Here is an 18,323-nt window from a genome sequence, read left to right on the forward strand (position 1 = left end):
GCAGGGTGTAGCTAAGCAATCGCTGAGGTCCTTCTCAATCTGTGGTGGATCGTGGTGAGCTGATGTGTACACTCTGGACCCAGCAGGGTCTGCACATGGGCCCAGCCCCTAACAGTGGTACTCTTCCCTTGCCTCTGAAAGCCTCTCTTCTGGCCCCAGGAGGTTTGATCCTGGACATGTAGACAGCCTCAGAAGTGGCCTCATGAAATGGATGAGGGAGAGGCTGGCTGTCCTAAGAATGAGATCCAAGGGGTCCCAAAAAGGAAGGAGGATGTGTTAGTTTTTTTTATCACTGTGACAAAATATCTGAGAAAAACAACTTAAAGGCAGAGGGGTTTAATTTTGTGCACAGGTTTAGAGGTTTCGCTTCATAGTCAGAAACATCACGGGGGCAGGTTGGGACAAAGGAAAGTGTCTCACCTGGTGGCAACTGGGAAACGGGGAAGGCGAGAGAGCCAGAAAGGAGGGGGCTGGGAAACGGATATAGTCCCTAACTTCAAGCTCCCGTGACCACTTCTATTAACTGGGCCCTACCTCCTGATAGGCCATTGAGCTCTGGACTCAGCAGTGGATTAAGTCATTTAAGAAGTTAGTACCACTATAATCCAACCACTTCTCTAGGCCCTGCTTCTGAGCACTGCTACACTGGGGATCAAGCCTTCAGTATATGAGTCTTTGGGGGATACTTCCTGTTTCAACCATAACAGAGGGACTGACTGGTGCAGTAGGGAAGGCTCTTCAGGGGCCCTGCCATGACCATGCTCCAGGTCTGCACTGACAGCCACATAGGATTTCTTTCCACCATGAATTTCGAAGATCAACAAAGCTTCCCCAAACAATGAAAATGTGCTCTGTCTCTGCTGACTGGCCAGGTTACCGCTAGCCACAGAGCACTGGAAACGCAGTCAGCACAACTGTGGAGCAGTTTTTACTTTATTTACTTTAATTCATTTAAATAGCCATATATGGCTAGTAGCTATCAGATCGGACAGCACAGGCTAGTACCTCCTGCTCCCTTGGGCCCTTGGCCCTTCGCCGTCTTCCTTGACCAAGCACAATGGCTCAGATTTTGCAAGACATGAGTTCCTTCTTCTGCTCTCCCTTCCTCCCCTCCACGCCTACCTGCTGTGTACCTTGTTTCCTTCCCTCCCCAAGGGAAGAAAAGGGCTTCCTTCTCCTTACATCCAACCCTTTTGCCCAGGCCTAGACGCTCTTGGCCACAGCTGCCTCCTCTCCCTCTCCTACTCCAATATGATCCCCTTCTCTGCCTCTGGCTTGGCATCCCATCCTGCCTACTCTCTCTCTGCCACCCTCCCAGAAAAAGCAGTTTATACTTCTCACTACTTGGCCTCCATCCCTACTGTTTCTAGATGTCCCCGCAGGTCACAAGCAGTGCTCCTGTTGCTAGGTCTGAGTGGGCATTTCTTTCTTTCTTTCTTTCTTTTTTTTTTTTTTTTTTGTCTTTTTCCTTTTTTATTGGTACCAGGGATCGAACTCATGACTGCCTGCTTGCAAGGCAGGTGCTTATGCTGCTGAGCTAAATCCCCAGCCCCTGAGTGGGCATTTCTGCTTGTATCCTGCTTGTTCTGTCAGTGTCCGACATTGTGGTCCAAGCCCTCCTCGTTTAGATTCCTTCCACCGGCTCCAAGGCCCTATCCTCTCTCTCCTGGTTTCCCAGGCAGCCTGGTGTTCGGGTAAGAGGCCCCACTGTAGCTCTGCCTCTGTGCCCAGTGTGGCCTTGGGTGAGTTGCTTTATGCTGCAAGTCTTAGTGAGTCAGCAGTAATGACAGCTTCTGCCAGGGGTGGGAGAGGATAGCAGTAGTGCTTGGCCCATCAGTTTACCCACCCATTCAATGGTGGGCTCACCCAGCATCCCTGGGTATGCATTCTCCCTGTAGTGATAAAATCCTTGCTTCTTGGTTGGGCAAGTGGCTGTCTAAATGAAAGCTGCATTTCCTGTTCTACTTTTGCAACTGGGCCTGGTCATGTGGCTAAGTTCAAACCAATGGGCTGTCCAGAGATAGCATCCACAGATACTTCCTGCCTTTTCCTGCAACCTTTTTGACTTCCCACTACCTGGAATGCATATGTAACAGCTGGAGCTCTAGTCTCTATTCTGAACCATGAGCACAAGAGCCACACCTATTGGTTGTGGAAACACAGCAGAAGGAAGCCCTTTGTGGAAGCCTTGTGAATGTCAGATGAGGACTTTAATGCTGATACGTGCAACTTCCATTACCTAGGTCTGGTACCAAATTCTTCCCCCATTTAAATGTTTTGTCCTTAGCACATGTATCTTATTTGCTCTGAGCAATCATGTCTCCTGCCTCTATTTACAACTGTGGTCCTTTCTGAGAACGTGTTCTCTTTGGGACTAGGAACATAGCTCAGTGGTAGAGCTCTTGCCTAGCATATGCAAGGCCTTGGGTTTGATTCGCAACACTGCAAAAAACCAAAAACCAAAAACTGTCTGTGTACCTAGCTCCTTTTCCCAGCACCTAGAATATATGCCAGGTGCAACCTCTACCCTCAAAGAGCTTTTAGTCTAGATGGGGAACAGGCAGGTAAAGAGGGCCTGGGTACAAGGAAGCCCCTAAAAAGGATGGTTAACCATTCAGAGCAGCGAGGAGGTCCGGGGGAAGAGTTCCTGGCAAAAGAGCACTGAACTGTGTCTAGAGAGACAGCAGGCATTCGGCAGGCAGATGGTAAGGGCAAGGCTCAGGGGCTTGGTTGGATGCATTCTTGGTGTAATGGTGAGCCACAGATTCCCAAGCAGGAGCTGACTATGAATCCTGTTTCAGAAAGCTGGTGGGAAGGGAGACTGCAGGGGAGAGAGGCAGTGAAGAGGCTGCTGCAATAATGGGGCGGATGGGGTGCTCTAAGTTAAAGGCCAGTGGAAGGGTGCAAAGGAGTAGACAGATTCTAGATTTATTTTATTTTTTTCTTTTTGAGACAGGGTTTTGCTAATTAGTTCAGGCTGACCTTGAACTCATTATGTAGCCCAGGCTGGCCTCGAATTCAGTGATCCTCCTGCCTCAGCCTCCCAAGTGCTGAGAGACAGGCATGTACCACCAAACCTGGCTAGATTCCAGAGATATTTAAGAGGCTTGTGCTAGCTTGGTTAAAGCAGGAAACAGGTGGGCTGCCGGTGACTCCCAGGTTTCTGTCTCTAGTTTGAGATGGGAAACCATATTTAGGACGGTGCTATGAGACTCCGTTAGGAGCAAGTAGTGGTATGGGCATTCCCAGCAAAGTTGGCAGAACTACACTCACAGCTGGTGAGCTCCCAGGCAAGAGGCAAGGGCAGGTTCCTCAGGTGCAGCTGTTGCAAACCCACCCTCCTGGTGGGTTCCTTATATTCCCTGTGCCCTAGTCTGGGATTTTCTGCCACCTGCTCAGAGCCCTTCCCCAAACTCGTATAGAACTCTGACTCCTGAACTCTGCTAAATCATCCTCCTGGCTGCCCGGCTCACACCAAGCCTGTTATTCAAGTTCTGTCAACCACCCTGGGTCTTGGCCTTGGCCTGGTCTCTGCAGAATCTTTCTCGCCTCACCCCCACTTCCAGCAAGCATCAAGGCTCTCCCCGGGGGAGAGGGGGCATTCGTTCCTCTGCAGGTCTGGAAGATGGACCAAGGGTTTTAGGTGAAGCACTCACACACCTTCAGCCTCCACTAAGGATCTACGACTAAGCTTAAGGGATTCTTGGGACTCGCGCTGCTACCGTGGGGACGCCAGGGGGCGTGGTTAGGCCCCCCCCCGGCTCCTCCCCAGACACCATCCGCCGCGGCCCCGCCCCTTCACAAGTGGGCGGGAGTCCCGGGCTCCGATTGGATGGCTCTGGGGGGCCGCACAAGCAGACCAATGAGAGCAGGCCGGGCGTGACGGCGGGCGGGGGAGCGAAGGCTTGCCCGCGGCCGCGGCGCCGGCGATCTAAGCTTGCCTTTCCGGGCCTGGGCAAGGCGGGCGGGGCCGGTGCGAGTCTAGAAGCGAGCCCTGCCTTTCGGCGGGGCCGCGGTGACAGTCGCCGGGCGCCCAGGTAGGGATCTGCGAGCAAGGGACCAAGGCGGGGAACGGCAATCCAAATGCCCGAGCGATAGTCTGCTCCAAGCCCTTTGGGAGAGGGGTGGTCTGCATGACCGTATTTAGGAGGACAGCGGAACGTTTCAGCGGGGGTCCTCCCCTCCGTCTGCGGGCCCGCGTCTACGCGGTGCTTCTGGAGCCTACACTGGTTATGCCCGCGTCTCGCCATTGCGTCTCTTCCCAGCTGTGGTCTGCGGGGCCGCGTCCAAACCCAGTGCATCATCTGTCCCGCCCTGGCCCTTCGTGGAGGCCGGGTCTATGCGGTGTGGGCCCAGCGGGTGCACCCACGTGTGGCTCTCTGCGGAGCGCCCTCGCGTGAGTCTGGCTTGCAGAGCTGGGGGCGGGGTGGTGAATGAGACGGATGCGGCGTGTGGCTTTAGCTGCGCAGTCTTCCCACGGCTGGGGCAGGGGAGGGCGGTGCAGTCGGGGGCTGCATCAGGGGCTTGGCGCGACTCGGGACCGGTGGCTTGGAGGGTGCACACGTGCGCAGGGAGCCGTGTGTGGTGTTGGGAGATGGGTGTGCGTGTGTCACGTGGACAGGGGAGTGTGCCTGTATGTGTGAGGGAGTGCATTTCAGGATGGAATGGTGTGTGGGGACAGGTCACGTGGACATGGGCGTGCGCCTGTCTGGGGAGGAGTGTGAGCACCTTGAGGTGTTGCTGGAGCCCTCGGGAAGGTGTGTCACAGCCCACAGGTTCCTGGACTGTGCCCTGATGGGTGCCTAAAAGACTGCATCTTCAAGAAGGATTCAGGAGTGTTGGAGAAGCACACTATTTGTGTCCTTGAGAATCCTAGGGCGCAGGTTCTGGTGGCCCCCACAGCCCTGTAGGTACAGATTGAGCATCTTTTATGTGTCAGACTTGTCGGAGACCCACTACACATTTTGGTAATGCTTCCTTGGTCTCCAATCCCTAGTCTCTACAGAAGCCAGAGTTATTTTAAACCTCATCCAAATGAGTCATCACCCCTCAAAATCCTCTGGCTTTGGAGGCCTCCCTGTCTTTGTCCACAAAGCCCTGCCTCATCTCCGAGCCAGGGGTTCCGGCTCTGGCAAGCTTAGTGTGAACTCCCAGCCTCTGCTCTCTCCTGACATTCTATGCAGTGGATGAAAAAAGAGCTCCAGTGTCACTTTCTCTGGGAAGCCTTCCCTAGCTGGGCTCGGTGGCACACACCTGGTATCTCAGAGCACTCAGGAGGATAACAAGTTTGAAACCAGCCTGTGCAACTAAGGGAGACCCCCCCATCTCAAAAAATTAAAATTAAAATTGAAAAGAAAAAAGTAAAAAGGGCTGGGGCTGTAGCTCAGCGCAAAAGACCTGAACTCAGTTCCAGTATTTAAAAATAAAAACAAAAACAAAACCGAAGCTGCCCCTGAGGCCAGCATGTGGACTGAACCTTCTCTTGAGATGCAGCCTGTCTCACCATTGGGTGCCTCTCTCCACTCTAGTTATTTCAGCCTCCATGCTGCTCCTCCTCCTCCGAGCCCCGTCCCACTCATGTGCTGCCTGAAATGGCCTTCCCTGACTGTCCACACTGCTTGCTGTCTTCTTACCTTTGGATATCAGCTCTGACCGTGCACCTGAAAGTCCTGCCACACTGACTCAGTCACATCCCCCAGCCCATTATTCTTTTTCCCATTTTTCTGTCATAGCTTTCTTCGTAGCACATACTACCAGGTCACATGCTGTTTACTGGCTTTCTCTGTCGCTTGCTGTCCATGTTAGAAAAATATACTGTATGAGAGCGGGCCCTTTTCTTTTTGGTTTACTCCTTTGTTTCCTGGCACTTAGCACTGTGCCTGGCATACAGCAGATGCTCAGTGAGTAGGTGTTATGTGATGAATGACCCGATTTGTGTTCCAGGAGTCTGTGTCCCTGACCGGTCCCCAGCCTGTGGGGCCTCAGTCTGAGGTGAGGGTCTCCTTTTCTTTTAGATTGCAAGTTCTGGAATTTCAGGTCTGTGAGAGCTATCACCATATTTGCATGTTAGAAATTCTTTCCACTGGTATGGAGGATGAGGTGGGGTGTGAGTATGAGCAGGGAGACCCAAGTACTGGAAGCAGTGAAAGGACACTGGAAGTCACAACCTGCACTTTTTAGCGGATTTGGCTTGGTGAGCTCACTCACCCCCCAGTGGGGAGATCAGAGAAGGCTGTTAGAGGAGGCAGTGCCTGAGCTGTCCTCCAGGCAGCAAAGGAGAAGGAGGTGTGTTCCTGGCAGAAAGCACAGCTTGTACAAAGGCCTGGCAGCAGAACAGAGTCTGCAGTTTGGGAAGCTTCAAGTGGTGCAGCAGAGTGAGGAGTAGGTGTGGAGTGGAGGAGCAAGGGTGGGAGAGGGGGAGAGGATCCCTCGGGATTTCTGGCTTAGATCCAGTAAGAACAGGGAGAATGCTGGTCCCACCTCTGCAGTGGAGACAGAGGAGGAAGAACAGGTTTAGGGGAAGATGCTGAGTTGAATTGGACCCCTGACAGAGTTGAGCTGCCCAGGAATATTGAGAGGGAGGAGGAGGCTGTGAGCTAGAAAGAGTGACAGGAGGCACAAACCTGGTGTGGAGGAGAGGAGGGGCAGAGGTACTGGATGAGGCCTGGAGACTGTCAGCTTCTGTGGGTGGCCCAAGGGCTGCACTGACAGTAGCTGTGGTAAGGCAGGCACAGAGCCTACCTACCTCAGTGCTTGGGAGCTCCCCAGAGTGGGTTGGAGAGGGTGTGCTCACAGCAAGCATCTGCAAGCATGACTTAGCAGCAGACTCCTCGGCCTCCTGTGAGGGGACTGAGTCATCCAGCATTGGGGGGAGCTTCAGGGACACCACTGCTGGGCCCTTGTATGTACTTGTCAGGAGTCTAAGCAGGAGTACAGAGACAGGCGACCCAGGAAGTCAGGGCCATCTTCGCAGCCCGATGGCCATCCCCTCTCTCTACCTCTCAGATTTCCCGTCTGGCCATCTTCCACCTGGACAGTAACTGGTACCCTGCCTCGGCCTGCCACTGGGGTTCCCAGCATCTTTCCATAATTTAGAGTGAGGCATGACGGATGCTCGAAGTCATCTGAGGCACAGCTGCTCAAACCAGTGCGGATGACATCAGGGTCTGCCTGTTGTCTTGCTGTGAGTCTCTGCTCCCGAGAGATGATTAGAGCGTGCCTGTCCTGAGGAGGAGGCTTGACCAGGCAGCCTCTGAGGCAGGAGCTGGCACATTTTGAGGGGGGACATTTGGAAGGGGAAGACACAGCCTGGGGGGAGGATACTGGGAGGGAGGGTGGATGTCTGGCTGGCCCTTCCCCAGCAGATGTGTGATTGTACTTTGCATATCAGGGCTCTCTTAGTGGCTTCTAGATGTAAATGCATCCCACCCCCACATCATTCAGGCATTAACTGCATTATGTCCATGATCTCATCCACTTCCTTCCATGGCCTCTATTACAGGCAGGATGGTGGCCATCTGTCCTATACACAGCTGAGGACACTGAGGCTCCAGAAAGCTGGGTGCCTTGTCCTTCACAGGACAACCCAGTCTGGGAGGACGGGACTTGAGCTTTGCACAGGGCCGGAGTCTGTTCATTCCTGGTCTCCGCATGGGGGACCTCCCCCATGTTTCACTCCTGAGCTCCAGCCTGTCGTTCATCTTTCTCTTTGCCCTGTGACTCCTGGTTACCGGCTGGGTCCCAGTACTGGGTTCCTGTGAAGCCATCTTCCGAGGCTGTAGCTTGGGAAGGGAATTGAGGGTAGGGACCCATGGGGTGAGCCCTTGGGAGGATGGGGCTCTACCTAGGACACATGGACCAGCCTAGTGGGCAGCTCCAGGCTGGTGGAGCAGGTGAGGGTGGGAAGTCAGTACCCCACCCTATCCAGGGCACACACCTCCTAGGAGTATACTTGCACTTGGCCACACTGAGAGCTGTGGCTCTTGGTGTGGACCCACCACCCATGCAGACAGTGTACCCAGTCCTCAGTCCTGCTCCAACACATGCTCTCACACTCAGACATGGCCCCCACACCCTCTAGCACTAGGCAAGACCTCTAGCACTAGGCCCTGTCGCCTGGACACGCGGCAGGCCACCTCCCTCTCAGGGTGCTTAGTCACCTGAATTTGATCCAGGCGGGAGGGAGAGAGGGAGGGAGGGAGTGAGGGATGGAGGGTCTGACGTCAGCCTTCACAGCCGCCTCAGCCTCCTGCTGCCTCCCGCCCTCATACCCATCTGGGCCCCAGCTTGGCCCAGGCAATCACAACAACTCACTTTCTATGGAGCTTCTTTCCTGGCCAGCCCTGTGCTGAGTCCCTCCTTACCCTTCTGCCCAGGGAGACCCACTGTTAGCCCCATTTTGCAGACGAGGAAATCCAAGATGCAGCTTCCTGCCCATTGGCTTACAGTCAGGGTGGTGTGCAGCCTGGCAGCCTGGCTTCAAAGCCTGGGTACAAAGCCAGATAACAGGGCCCAGCTGGAAGTGAAAGACTTCTGTACCCACTTGCTGAGTGATACCCAGCCCATCTCTGTCCCTCACTGAGCCTCCCTTTGCCCACCCCAGAAAGGAAGGAAAGAGAGCTTCAAGAAGAGGGTGGCTTACTGTGGGGATAGCACCTGCAGGAAAATTCTATGCAAATTTTATGGGCCATGGCAGAGTGTGCCTCTGCCCATGGTGGCTCTCAGTCCTCTGCCCCTTCCTGGGACTGTAGGGCAGGTGCTCCTGACTGTGCTCCCTCCCTGAGGCCTGTGGCCTCAGGCTTGTTGAGATTTCCTCGCTGAGGTTGCTTTCCTGTCTGTGTAACGGGGATAGGCCTGTAGTGATCACTATGGCAATCACTCATTTATTTCACAAATATTTATCAAGTACTGATTATATCCCTGGCAGTGGTGAGGACAGCAGGGACTTTCTGGAGACGAGGCAGACAGGAACCCTAATCTCATGGAGCTTGCATTCTCGTGCAGAAGCCAGTCCTGAGCAGTGAACGGGTGGTTCAGGCCGCAGGAGGAGCCTGGTCTCCAGGTTCTTCTTGGGCTTGGCCTCCGCTTCCCAGCAATAATCTAGTTTCTGCGGCCAACCTCCAGCTCCAGCTCCACTTGCTACTCCCCTCACCTCCTCCAGGGAGGCCCCTTTGGTCCTCTAGCCATACTCAGCCTCCTCCCTCCAGCGCTCCAGCCTCATCCCTGTCTCTCCTCCAGGTGCAGCCTTCATGTCTTTTCCCACTGCCAGTCTGCATCTTCTTCCCTCGTCCCTTCTGTACGGCATCTGTTTTGCTACCTGCAAGTTGCCACGTCCTCACCCGAACCTGCCTGCAAGCCCTGCTGTGGTTCTAGGAACTCTGGAAGGTACAGTATCCACAGCACAGATGGGGAGACTGAGGATCAGAATGGGGAAAAGCTGTTCTGGGCCCTGCAGTAGGTTGGCAGGCAGGACTGTCACCCAGTCCCATATGATCCTCTGTGCTGATCCTCCATATCAGTGGACTCTGGCCTCGACTCCTCAACATCTGTCACACAAGGGGGTGGTCTCTAAGTCCCTGTGTGGATGGAGGAAGCTACCAGTGGTTCAGAAGGGCAGAAGCGCAGTCCACTTGCTTCCTTTTCCTGAGAAGACGCTGGGTCCAGCCCAGGAAGGAGGGGGGCATTGGACTGGGGCAGGATCAGCCTGTATCTTGGGGCAGAGTTGAGTCCTGGCTGAGAGTCTGGACTCAGACTGGATGAGGCTGTGACCCTGGGTCACCGCCAGAAGGGTGGAGTGGGGCTCAAGCGGGAGCTACTGCTTGGCCTGAGACCTGGTTTAGGCTCGGATAAGAGATTTTATCCCTTGTGGGGAGCACCCAGAGAGCCCCAGCTCTCCCAGGTTCTTCTAGATGGCCGAGGATGGTAGTGGGGAGGTAGGTCAGGGGAGCGTCTCAGCCTGAGTAGATGTGGCAGATATTTTGGCCTTGTCAGCACACTGGAAGGAAAACCCAGGAGAAATAAGGAATGACCTTTTAGTGACAGCTACCAAAGAGATAGTGTCCTCCCTTAATGGACCCTGTCCTGGACTGGGGGCTCTGCTGGAGCAGGGAAAGAGGTAACCAGTCCTGCCTGGTGATCCTGGAGATGGTGAGAGAAGGGGAGAGAGGCTGGAGCTCTGGGGATATTCTCCCAGATGTTGTGAGAAGGATGGAGGTGGATGAGGTAGCTGGCCTGCAGCTCAGTGGCCTCTGGGTCACCAATGGCTAGTAGTCCAGCTTCTTGCAGGCAGTGCTGGATGTTCTGCTGTCAGGTCTGGGACTGGGAGTCCCTGGGCCTGTGTCCCTTGGGCGGGCTGAGCTGAGCTTGGACTTGGTCTGTCTCCATGCTGTTGGGCCTCCAGTCTTCTGCAGTGTCTGTGTGTCTGTCCTGATTTTAAGACACTAGAATCACTGCTCCTCTGGGAAGTCAGCATGGCAGAAGGGGCTGTGCCTGTTTTGGAGGTGGGGACCCTGAGAGCTGGAGAGCAGCAGGGACAGAGGAAGTCCTCGAATTCCTTCAGTGGGGATAGACTGGAGTCCGGGGACTGGCAGCCAGGAAGAGGGAATAGCAGGCACAGGAATGGAGGGGGGACCACGGGGCTGTAGCCAGCCACAGTGGGTGAAGGGCCGGGTCCCACTCCCTTGCTCTTAGCCGGTGTGATGTCCAGGAGTGAAGCCTTCTCTGTCCCCTCTCAGGTACCTGGCACGGCTGCACAGAGGACCCCCTTGACTGGGGCGATGGAGGGGGGCCCTGCCATCTGCTGCCCGGACCCACGAGCCGAGCTGGTGGAACGAGTGGCAGCCATCGACATGGCCCATTTAGAGGAGGCAGATGCAGGCTTCGAGCCTGCCAGGAACGGTGTGGACCCTCCAGCTCGGGCCAGGGCTGCCTCTGTGACCCCTAGCAGTACGTCAAGACCCCCGACGGTGCGGCCCAGCCTCTCGGCTAGGAAGTTCTCCCTGCAGGAGCGGCCAGCAGGAAGCTGCCTGGAGGCCCGAGCTGGGCCTTATGCCACGGGGCCTGCCAGCCACATCTCTCCCCGAGCCTGGCGGAGGCCCACCATAGAGTCTCGCCATGTGGCCATTTCCGATGCAGAGGTGGGTAGGACACAGTGGGGGTTGCTCCTGAGCCCTCTGTAGGCTTGCCCTCATTTGTGCCATGTAGTTAGCTATCCTTGGTTTACATACCTCAGATCTGGGGAGCTCACTACCCAACACTGTCACCTCTGTCTATCCAGGGAATTTCCAGGTGAGCCAAAGGTGGCCTCCTATGAGTCCTACCACTGCCCCCTTCCCGCAGCCCAGGCCTAGGAAATATATCTCTTACTTGTCCCCTAAAAGGTCTTTTTAGAGATCGGAAAATAAATGATGTGTACCGTACCCCTCAAGTATTCCCCAGCTCCCCTTCATCCTGTCTCTCAGGTCTGTTCTGATTCAGAAACTGCCCGGGAGCCTGTAGCCTCCGAGATCCTGCTGCACCTGACCTGGCCACTCGATCTGATCTTGAATTTGGGGCTGAAAGGTCCACAGGTGTCAAAGGCTGAGCTCTTTGTGCCTGAGCCGGAGCCAGGCTTCTCTCCTCAACCCTTCCTTAGGTTTTTTGCTTCAACAATCGAGCCCCTCCCCTTGCTCTGCTTCTGGCAATGCTCGCTCTGGGGTTTTTCACACCCTGGGGTCTCTTGACTCCACAGTCCTAACAGGCACAGAGCATAGCCACGACTTCACCAGTCGTTTTCACATAAGCTTCTTGGCAGTGAGGGTGGGGATAGCACCGCCAAACTTTCCCATCTAAACCTGAAGAGACCTCTGAGTCTGGGAGGCAGTCAGGGGCCAGCTCTGAATAAGCTCCTGCAGTGGGAGTAGTGTCACCTGTGGATTAAGCTGTATCTGACGCTTCCTCTTCCCCCAGGACTGTGTGCAGCTGAACCAGTATAAGCTGCAAAATGAGATTGGCAAGGTAGGACTGCGGCAGGACAATAGCATCGGGGCTCGGGGTTCTTGTCTTGAGGTTCATCTTTCTCTCTGGGGGTGAGAATGGGAAGCAGAGCCAGGAACACCCCAGCCTAAACGTGAGGCAAGTTTTGTCCTCTGTAGGAAGTACCCAGGGTGAGGTTGGGTGCTGTTGATACCTGACTCCCTGAGATTCTCATTCCTCCTCCTCTTTGTTTTATTTGTTTGTTTGTGACAGTCTTCCACTTTATAGTGCAGACTGGCCTTGAACTCCCTATGTAGCCCAGGCTGGCCTCAAACTTGCAGCAATCCTCTTGCCTCAGCCTCTTGAGTCTGGCATGTGTGCCACCATGCCCAGCTCCCTTAGGATGGATGAATGGCCAGCAGAGACAGAGGACAGCATAGGCTGTGCTGATCCTGGCAGGGGCAGTTTCCAGGGCACAGGAGACTCTTTCCTGTCTGCAGGAAATGTGTGCCCATGAGGCAGCTGAGGGTGGACCTGGGGATGGGATGCAAGGGCAAGGTCAGAGCTGTTTTGAGGAGGTCCTGGGGGAGGATGTCCATGCAGTGGAGCTGATGAGAGTTTGTCTGCAGGGCGCCTACGGTGTGGTGAGACTGGCCTACAATGAAAGTGAAGATAGACACTATGTGAGTCTGGGAGCAGAGGGAGGTATTGGCATGCTGGGCCTTAGACACTTGAGGAGCAGGGCACAGCTGGTGGCCAGGGCAACCCTTAAGGGAGAAAGTGCCTTGTCTCTATGCAAAGGGAATGAGCTGCCTGACCCTTGGAGATGCAAACAGAGGTCAGTCTCCTCTGTGCGGAGAGATCCAGAAAGGCTGAATCTTCCCCTGAGCAGCTACCCTGAGACACACCTGGGCCACACTTTCAGTGGCAATGGCAGGTGCCATTTCTCAAGTGACATTTCTCTCCCTGTCTCCTTAGGCAATGAAAGTTCTTTCCAAAAAGAAGTTACTGAAGCAGTATGGCTTTCCACGTATGTACTTTTCTGTCCTGTCCCTGGGAGCTCCTAGTCTGGAGACAGAGGAAGAGGAGATCACAGTTCCTGGCTACTTCTAGTTAGCAGTGGGGTAGAGGGGCAACAGTATGAGCCAAGGGTTGGAATGGAATGTGCATGGTGGCGTGGGACAGGACCATGGTCTTGCAAGAGTTGTGCTTGAGGCTGGCTGCACCCAGCTGTGGAGATTTTTTTTTTTTTTTTTTTTTTTTTTCTTTTTGAGACAGGGTCTTTCACTGTATAGTGCAGGCTTCCCTTGAACTCAGCTGTGGAACAGGGCTTTGAATCTTTTTCCTGGCCACAGGTCGCCCTCCGCCAAGAGGATCCCAGGCTGCCCAAGGAGGGCCAGCCAAGCAGCTGCTGCCCCTGGAGAGGGTATACCAGGAGATTGCCATCCTGAAGAAGCTAGACCATGTGAATGTGGTCAAACTGATTGAGGTAGGAGGAGGTGGTGAGCAGGGGACACCCAGCATACTCTGCATCTGCACGGACCCAGGGTCCTGGCGAGGGAATAGGTGTGACTGAGGCCCCAGAAGGCAGGCCAGACTTGGAGTGGGCTGCAGGGAGGAAGGGGGTTTGGTTCTGACTGGACAGAGGAGAGAAAGGCTGGATGGGGCAGGAACTGGTCGGCGATTACTGAGGCCCCATCTGTCCAGTCCCTGCTCCATGTCAGGGTGGCTGTGAGCATGCTGGGAGTCCTGGGGCTGGCAAGGACAAGGAGGCCTGAGCCCCTACTCCATGGCTTCTCAAGCCTCACCTCACGTCCGCTCACTTTCGCCAGGTCCTGGATGACCCTGCTGAGGACAATCTCTATTTGGGTGAGTGACCCAGGTCATTTCCACAGCAGCTCCTGTAGGGCTGGTCCAAGGGCTCCCTGGGGATGTGCATGAACTTCAAGTGGGTCTGGGGATGCACTGACTTCTTGGGGGCAGATGGGAGACACGTTTTCAAGCCCCGGGTTCCCTTGTGCAGCCTTGTCTAACTAGGCCCAGAAGAATCAGTAACAGTCAAATATTCCCAAGTCCCCACTTTCTGCTCCCCATTGATTGGCAAGACAGTAGGCCAGTGTATGCACTGTGCTTGGGTAGATGCAAGAGACAGGCTCTGTGGGTTCCTGACCCAGTCTGGCAGCTTTGCCCCTTAGTTTCCTCATCTATTAAATGAGATGGCAGTATTGGGACTCTAGCTCAGTGGTAGAGCACTTGCTTAGCTTGTGCTGGGTTCCAGCTGCTGTACCACAAGATAAACAGATAGATAGATAGATAGATAGATAGATAGATAGATAGATAGACAGATAGATAATACAGTGGGGTAACAATGGTATTTACCTTGCAGGGTTGATACCAGAAGGAAATGATTATATGCAGAACATACCAGTTTTTGTCTTTGTTAATGTTATTTAAGTTCCCCATGCCTGGGTTAGTACTGGCACAGAGCATGTGAAAGGGTCAGAAGGAGAACCAGCTTAGGAATTGGAGGCCAGGGCTCTGTACCCTGCCTGCCTGTCTGTGATGAGCCGCCCCCTCGACCCTCAGGACAGGGAGCTAGCATTGTCTGTTTTGGCAGCCTTGGCTACACCTTACCTTCTTCTTTTTGCTTTTGTTTCTTTCAGTGTTTGACCTCCTGAGAAAGGGGTGAGTTCCCCATCTTGATCAGGCAGGTCGATTTAATCCAGGTCTTCCTTTCCCTCCCTCCTTGTTCCCGGAAGATCATGGGGCCTTAGGAGGAACCAGAGATCTAGACCCTCTCCCAAGAGCTGCAGTCTTGGGGGTGGAGATCTAGAAACCCGTCCTTCGAAGGTTCCTGGTGGTTACTGAGGCTTGAGTAATGCCAGAGGCCTCTGGAAGCAGGGTGGTGGGGGTGTAGGGGTGCTTTGAGACAGGTCTTGAAAAATGGGACAATCTGGATGGAAGAGAGGGGGAAGGAAGGAATGTTTTTCAAGCAAACGTGTAAGACAGGACTTCATTTTGAGGGGTGCAGTTGAGACAGGATTTCACTAGGTAGTTGAAGCTGACCTTGAACTCATTATGTAAGGCAGGCTGGACTTGAACTTGAAGTGATCCTCCTGCCTCAGCCTCCTTCCTGAGTGGCAGGCCAGGCATGATTATAGACATGTGCCACCACGCAGGACTTCAGTCTTACCTGTATTCAAATCAGAAAGAGTTCTTTCAGCTTTACAGAAAACTTGTGAACCAAGTGGGAGGGACTCCATGGGTGCCCCTTTGGGAGACAGAAAGCCAAGGAGAGTCATTGATGGAGTCTACAGTTGTAGCCACTGGAGAAGTGGAGGTTGTATTTCTGAGTTTTCCATATATTTCAGTGCAGCTGAAAGGGAGTAGTGGGCATGGCACTGGGTGGACAGGGACCCTAATAGCCAAAGCCTTGAATGCAGGCTGTGGTGTGGCTCTCTGTGTGAGAGCAGCTTCCTAAACACACATTTGGGGGAGAAAGTGGCCTCTTTAAGACTCAAGGGCTTTCAGATATATATATATATATATATATATATATATATATATATATATATATTTTTTTTTTTTAACCTCCATTCGAAACAAGAAATATTTCTTAATGCTATCTATATCTGTAACTGAAACCGAAGTTTTAAGAAACAGTATTTACATGTAATACATTGTACTTCACTAGGAAAAAAGAAAAATAAAAAAGCAGTTGCCACCCACTAAATTGATTTTAGGACTCTCTGTTGGATTCGTTTGAAAAGTACTGCTATAAGTAGTATCTTTGAAATTATCTGATTATAGACAACACAGTACGTAGAAGAAATACAAGCCATTGCAGCTAAGATAAAGCTGATTTGGAATTGTGATTGAAAATGTGTATCGGTGTCAACCTGTGAGAAGTGAGAAGCAGTCAAGGCCCAGGGTTCTCAGGACCAGGCTCCCCCCAGGTCCCAGGCTTGCGTGGCCCACCTCCCCACCTCCTGCAGTGTGGTTTTCCTCGGATTCTGGCTGAGCACCCCTCCCCCGCCTTCCCATAGGCCTGTCATGGAAGTGCCCTGCGACAAGCCCTTGTCTGAGGAGCAAGCTCGCCTCTACCTGCGGGACGTCATCCTGGGCCTCGAGTACTGTGAGTGAGCGGCTGCCTGCCCCCGGGACTGAGGTTAGGCGATCGAAGCCTGCACCGCCAGTCCGCACTGCTCTGCCAAACAGCTTTAGCGAAGGCGGGGCCATTGGCCTGTGGGCGGGGCCTAGGCGGAGCTCACCGGGCATGCGTCAAGCTCTGCACCGTGCTCTGTGGGTGTTTTGTTGCTGTCTTTGCTGTTTTCCACAAGGCCTCAAGAGATGGGGAGGAGCTGGGGCCCGTGGGTGTGGCAGGGTGAGTTCAGACGTAAGGGCTGCTGCGGTGCTGAGTTCAAGAGAGATGTTAGCTCAGCCTCTGTCTGGAAGTCATTTACTTATTGGATCATTCATTTCATTTATTCTTGGTACCTACTAAGTGCTGAGTGGAGATCCAGAGATAGCAAAGCCCCAGGCCTGACTCCAAGAATCTCACTGGCCTGGAGGGAGGGGCAGGAACTCAAGCAGGTAGATGACATGCTGTAGGGCAGTGCCTGCCAAGGCTGAGAAAGCACAGGGTCCTGGAAGACCAGGGTTCTAAGGATGAGTAGGAGTTCATTGGCCAGGTTTTGAGGAGTGGGGAGAGAAGAGTGCTCCAGGCAGCGGCAGAAAGAAGAGGGTCTGTATTCTTGAGGGTTTCAGTCTGTATGAAGCAGCAGGGTGGAAGGCAGAGGAGGTGGTTAATGGACAGTGAAGCTGAAATGTGGGAGAGTGGACTTTCAGGGCCTCCCCTCAGGGTTGCATGGCCCTGAGGGCACTGAGTGGGCAGGGTAGGATGGAGTTTGTGTCTTATAAAGGTCTGTCTGGCAGCTATGTGGTGATTAGATCCAAGGCTGAGAGATTGCCGGTGGGTGGTGGGGAGCTGTTTTTACAGCCAAAGTGACAGATGGTATGGCTGAGATTAGGGCAGTGGCAGTGGGGAGGAGTGTGGAGAGTGTGGCCAGCACAAGGTGTCTGACCAGTCTGGGGAGCAAGGGGCCCCAGACGCCTAGGACTCTGGCCTGGGCTAGGGACCAGGGTGCTGCCTGTCTCTCTGAAATCTTAGGCTGGCTTGTTAGGGATATATTCTCCTTGGGGGAGGAGAGGGAACCTAGCTGATGTGTGACCTGAAGTGGCTGGAACAGGGCTGCCTTTATCCTTCTTGAGCCTCTCCAGTGCTCTCAGATTAATGTTCTCTTTGAACATGTGGGAAAACAGATTCATAGAGGGGAAGGCTTTGCAGAGGATCCTTAGCAAGGAAGCAGAGGGTATTTCCCCCAAGTGGTCAGTGGCAGGCCAGTCCTAAACAAGCTTGGCTCCACCCCCTTCCTGTACTAGGCTCTTCGATGCACAGGGTCTGTTGCCTGCCATCTGCTATCTCTCCCTAAAGCACACTGATTCATCTGGTTCTTGATGTAGCTTCCTCAGGACCCAGCTGATCACAGTGAAGCCAGCTGGAGGGGGTGGTTGATGCCAGGAGCTGGACAGGTGGGTGACCAGTGGTACCAGTGCCCTCAAGACGGGTCTTGTGGTTCTGACCCAGGGAATACAGAGTTGGGGCTGCCCAAGCATGCTCTGTGGTCAGAGAGGGGCAGGCCAGTTCTCAGTAGATGGGGCAGGTGCAGCAATGTAGATGATGGGCAATAGTGGGTTTGGAAATCTGCTTTGAACTTGGGGTCAGCTGATGTGAGGTCTGAGTGGAGGAGTGGAGGAATGGTCCCAAGGTTTGGCAACTTTAACAATATTACTCTGTATATGAAAGACTAGAAGAGAAATAGGGAGTTTCTCTTTGGTTTGTTTACTTGGTTGTAGGGGTTGCAGGTGGAGAAATAAGAAATGTTTTGTGATGCACTGAATATATATATATATATATATATATATATATATATATATATTGATTTATGTGTGCATCCATCTTGATGTCTGTGGGATCGCCAAAAGGTAAAGAGCCTGGGTCAAGCTAGAGTTTGATATAAGCATCTGAGGGGCTGATTGGCAGTTTAGTTATTGAGTCCTTGCCTGTTATACATCAGGCACCGGGTTTGATCCCCAGGACTGCAAAGAATTTGAGACTACTTTCCACAGCCAAACATGCAGCTCCCTGAGCTTCTGGGCTCAGTAGGACTGTGTCAGATTCCTTGTGTGTACCTGGAACTTGGTAGGCAGTTAGTAAAGGGCACTGCTATTGTGATTATTAGTGTGTGGTGCTCACTTCCTCTGACTGGCCTTCCCCTCCTCTATTTCCTACTTTTCCCTCCTTTTCTATC

At 53.5% G+C, this 18,323-nt stretch overlaps 1 protein-coding gene across 6 annotated transcripts in view; it reads left to right on the top strand.

Moving 5' to 3' along the window:
- The first annotated feature begins 2,581 nt into the window (after positions 1-2,581).
- Camkk1 (calcium/calmodulin dependent protein kinase kinase 1) overlaps positions 2,582-18,323 on the top strand; it is a 31,684-nt gene continuing 15,942 nt past the window's right edge. For 2 of the 6 annotated variants that reach the window (XM_003469649.5, XM_063251017.1), the window contains exons 1-10: positions 3,880-4,037; positions 9,238-9,384; positions 10,734-11,135; positions 11,947-11,994; positions 12,582-12,635; positions 12,931-12,982; positions 13,308-13,441; positions 13,785-13,821; positions 14,616-14,637; positions 15,999-16,087. In XM_003469649.5, coding sequence (XP_003469697.1) covers positions 10,776-11,135; positions 11,947-11,994; positions 12,582-12,635; positions 12,931-12,982; positions 13,308-13,441; positions 13,785-13,821; positions 14,616-14,637; positions 15,999-16,087 — 796 coding nt within the window. In that variant the 5' untranslated portion in view covers positions 3,880-4,037; positions 9,238-9,384; positions 10,734-10,775. Of the gene's footprint in view, positions 2,706-3,879; positions 4,038-4,265; positions 4,397-7,005; positions 7,184-9,237; positions 9,385-10,733; positions 11,136-11,946; positions 11,995-12,581; positions 12,636-12,930; positions 12,983-13,307; positions 13,442-13,784; positions 13,822-14,615; positions 14,638-15,998; positions 16,088-18,323 lie in introns of those variants that run through there. The other 4 variants (XM_063251014.1, XM_005003540.4, XM_063251015.1 and 1 more) reach the window with 4 other exon arrangements.

The sequence above is a fragment of the Cavia porcellus genome, unplaced genomic scaffold (genome assembly GCF_034190915.1).
Source record: "Cavia porcellus strain 051 isolate PalLab524CR breed Dunkin Hartley unplaced genomic scaffold, mCavPor4.1 scaffold_6, whole genome shotgun sequence".
In the NCBI taxonomy this organism is placed as follows: domain Eukaryota; kingdom Metazoa; phylum Chordata; class Mammalia; order Rodentia; family Caviidae; genus Cavia; species Cavia porcellus.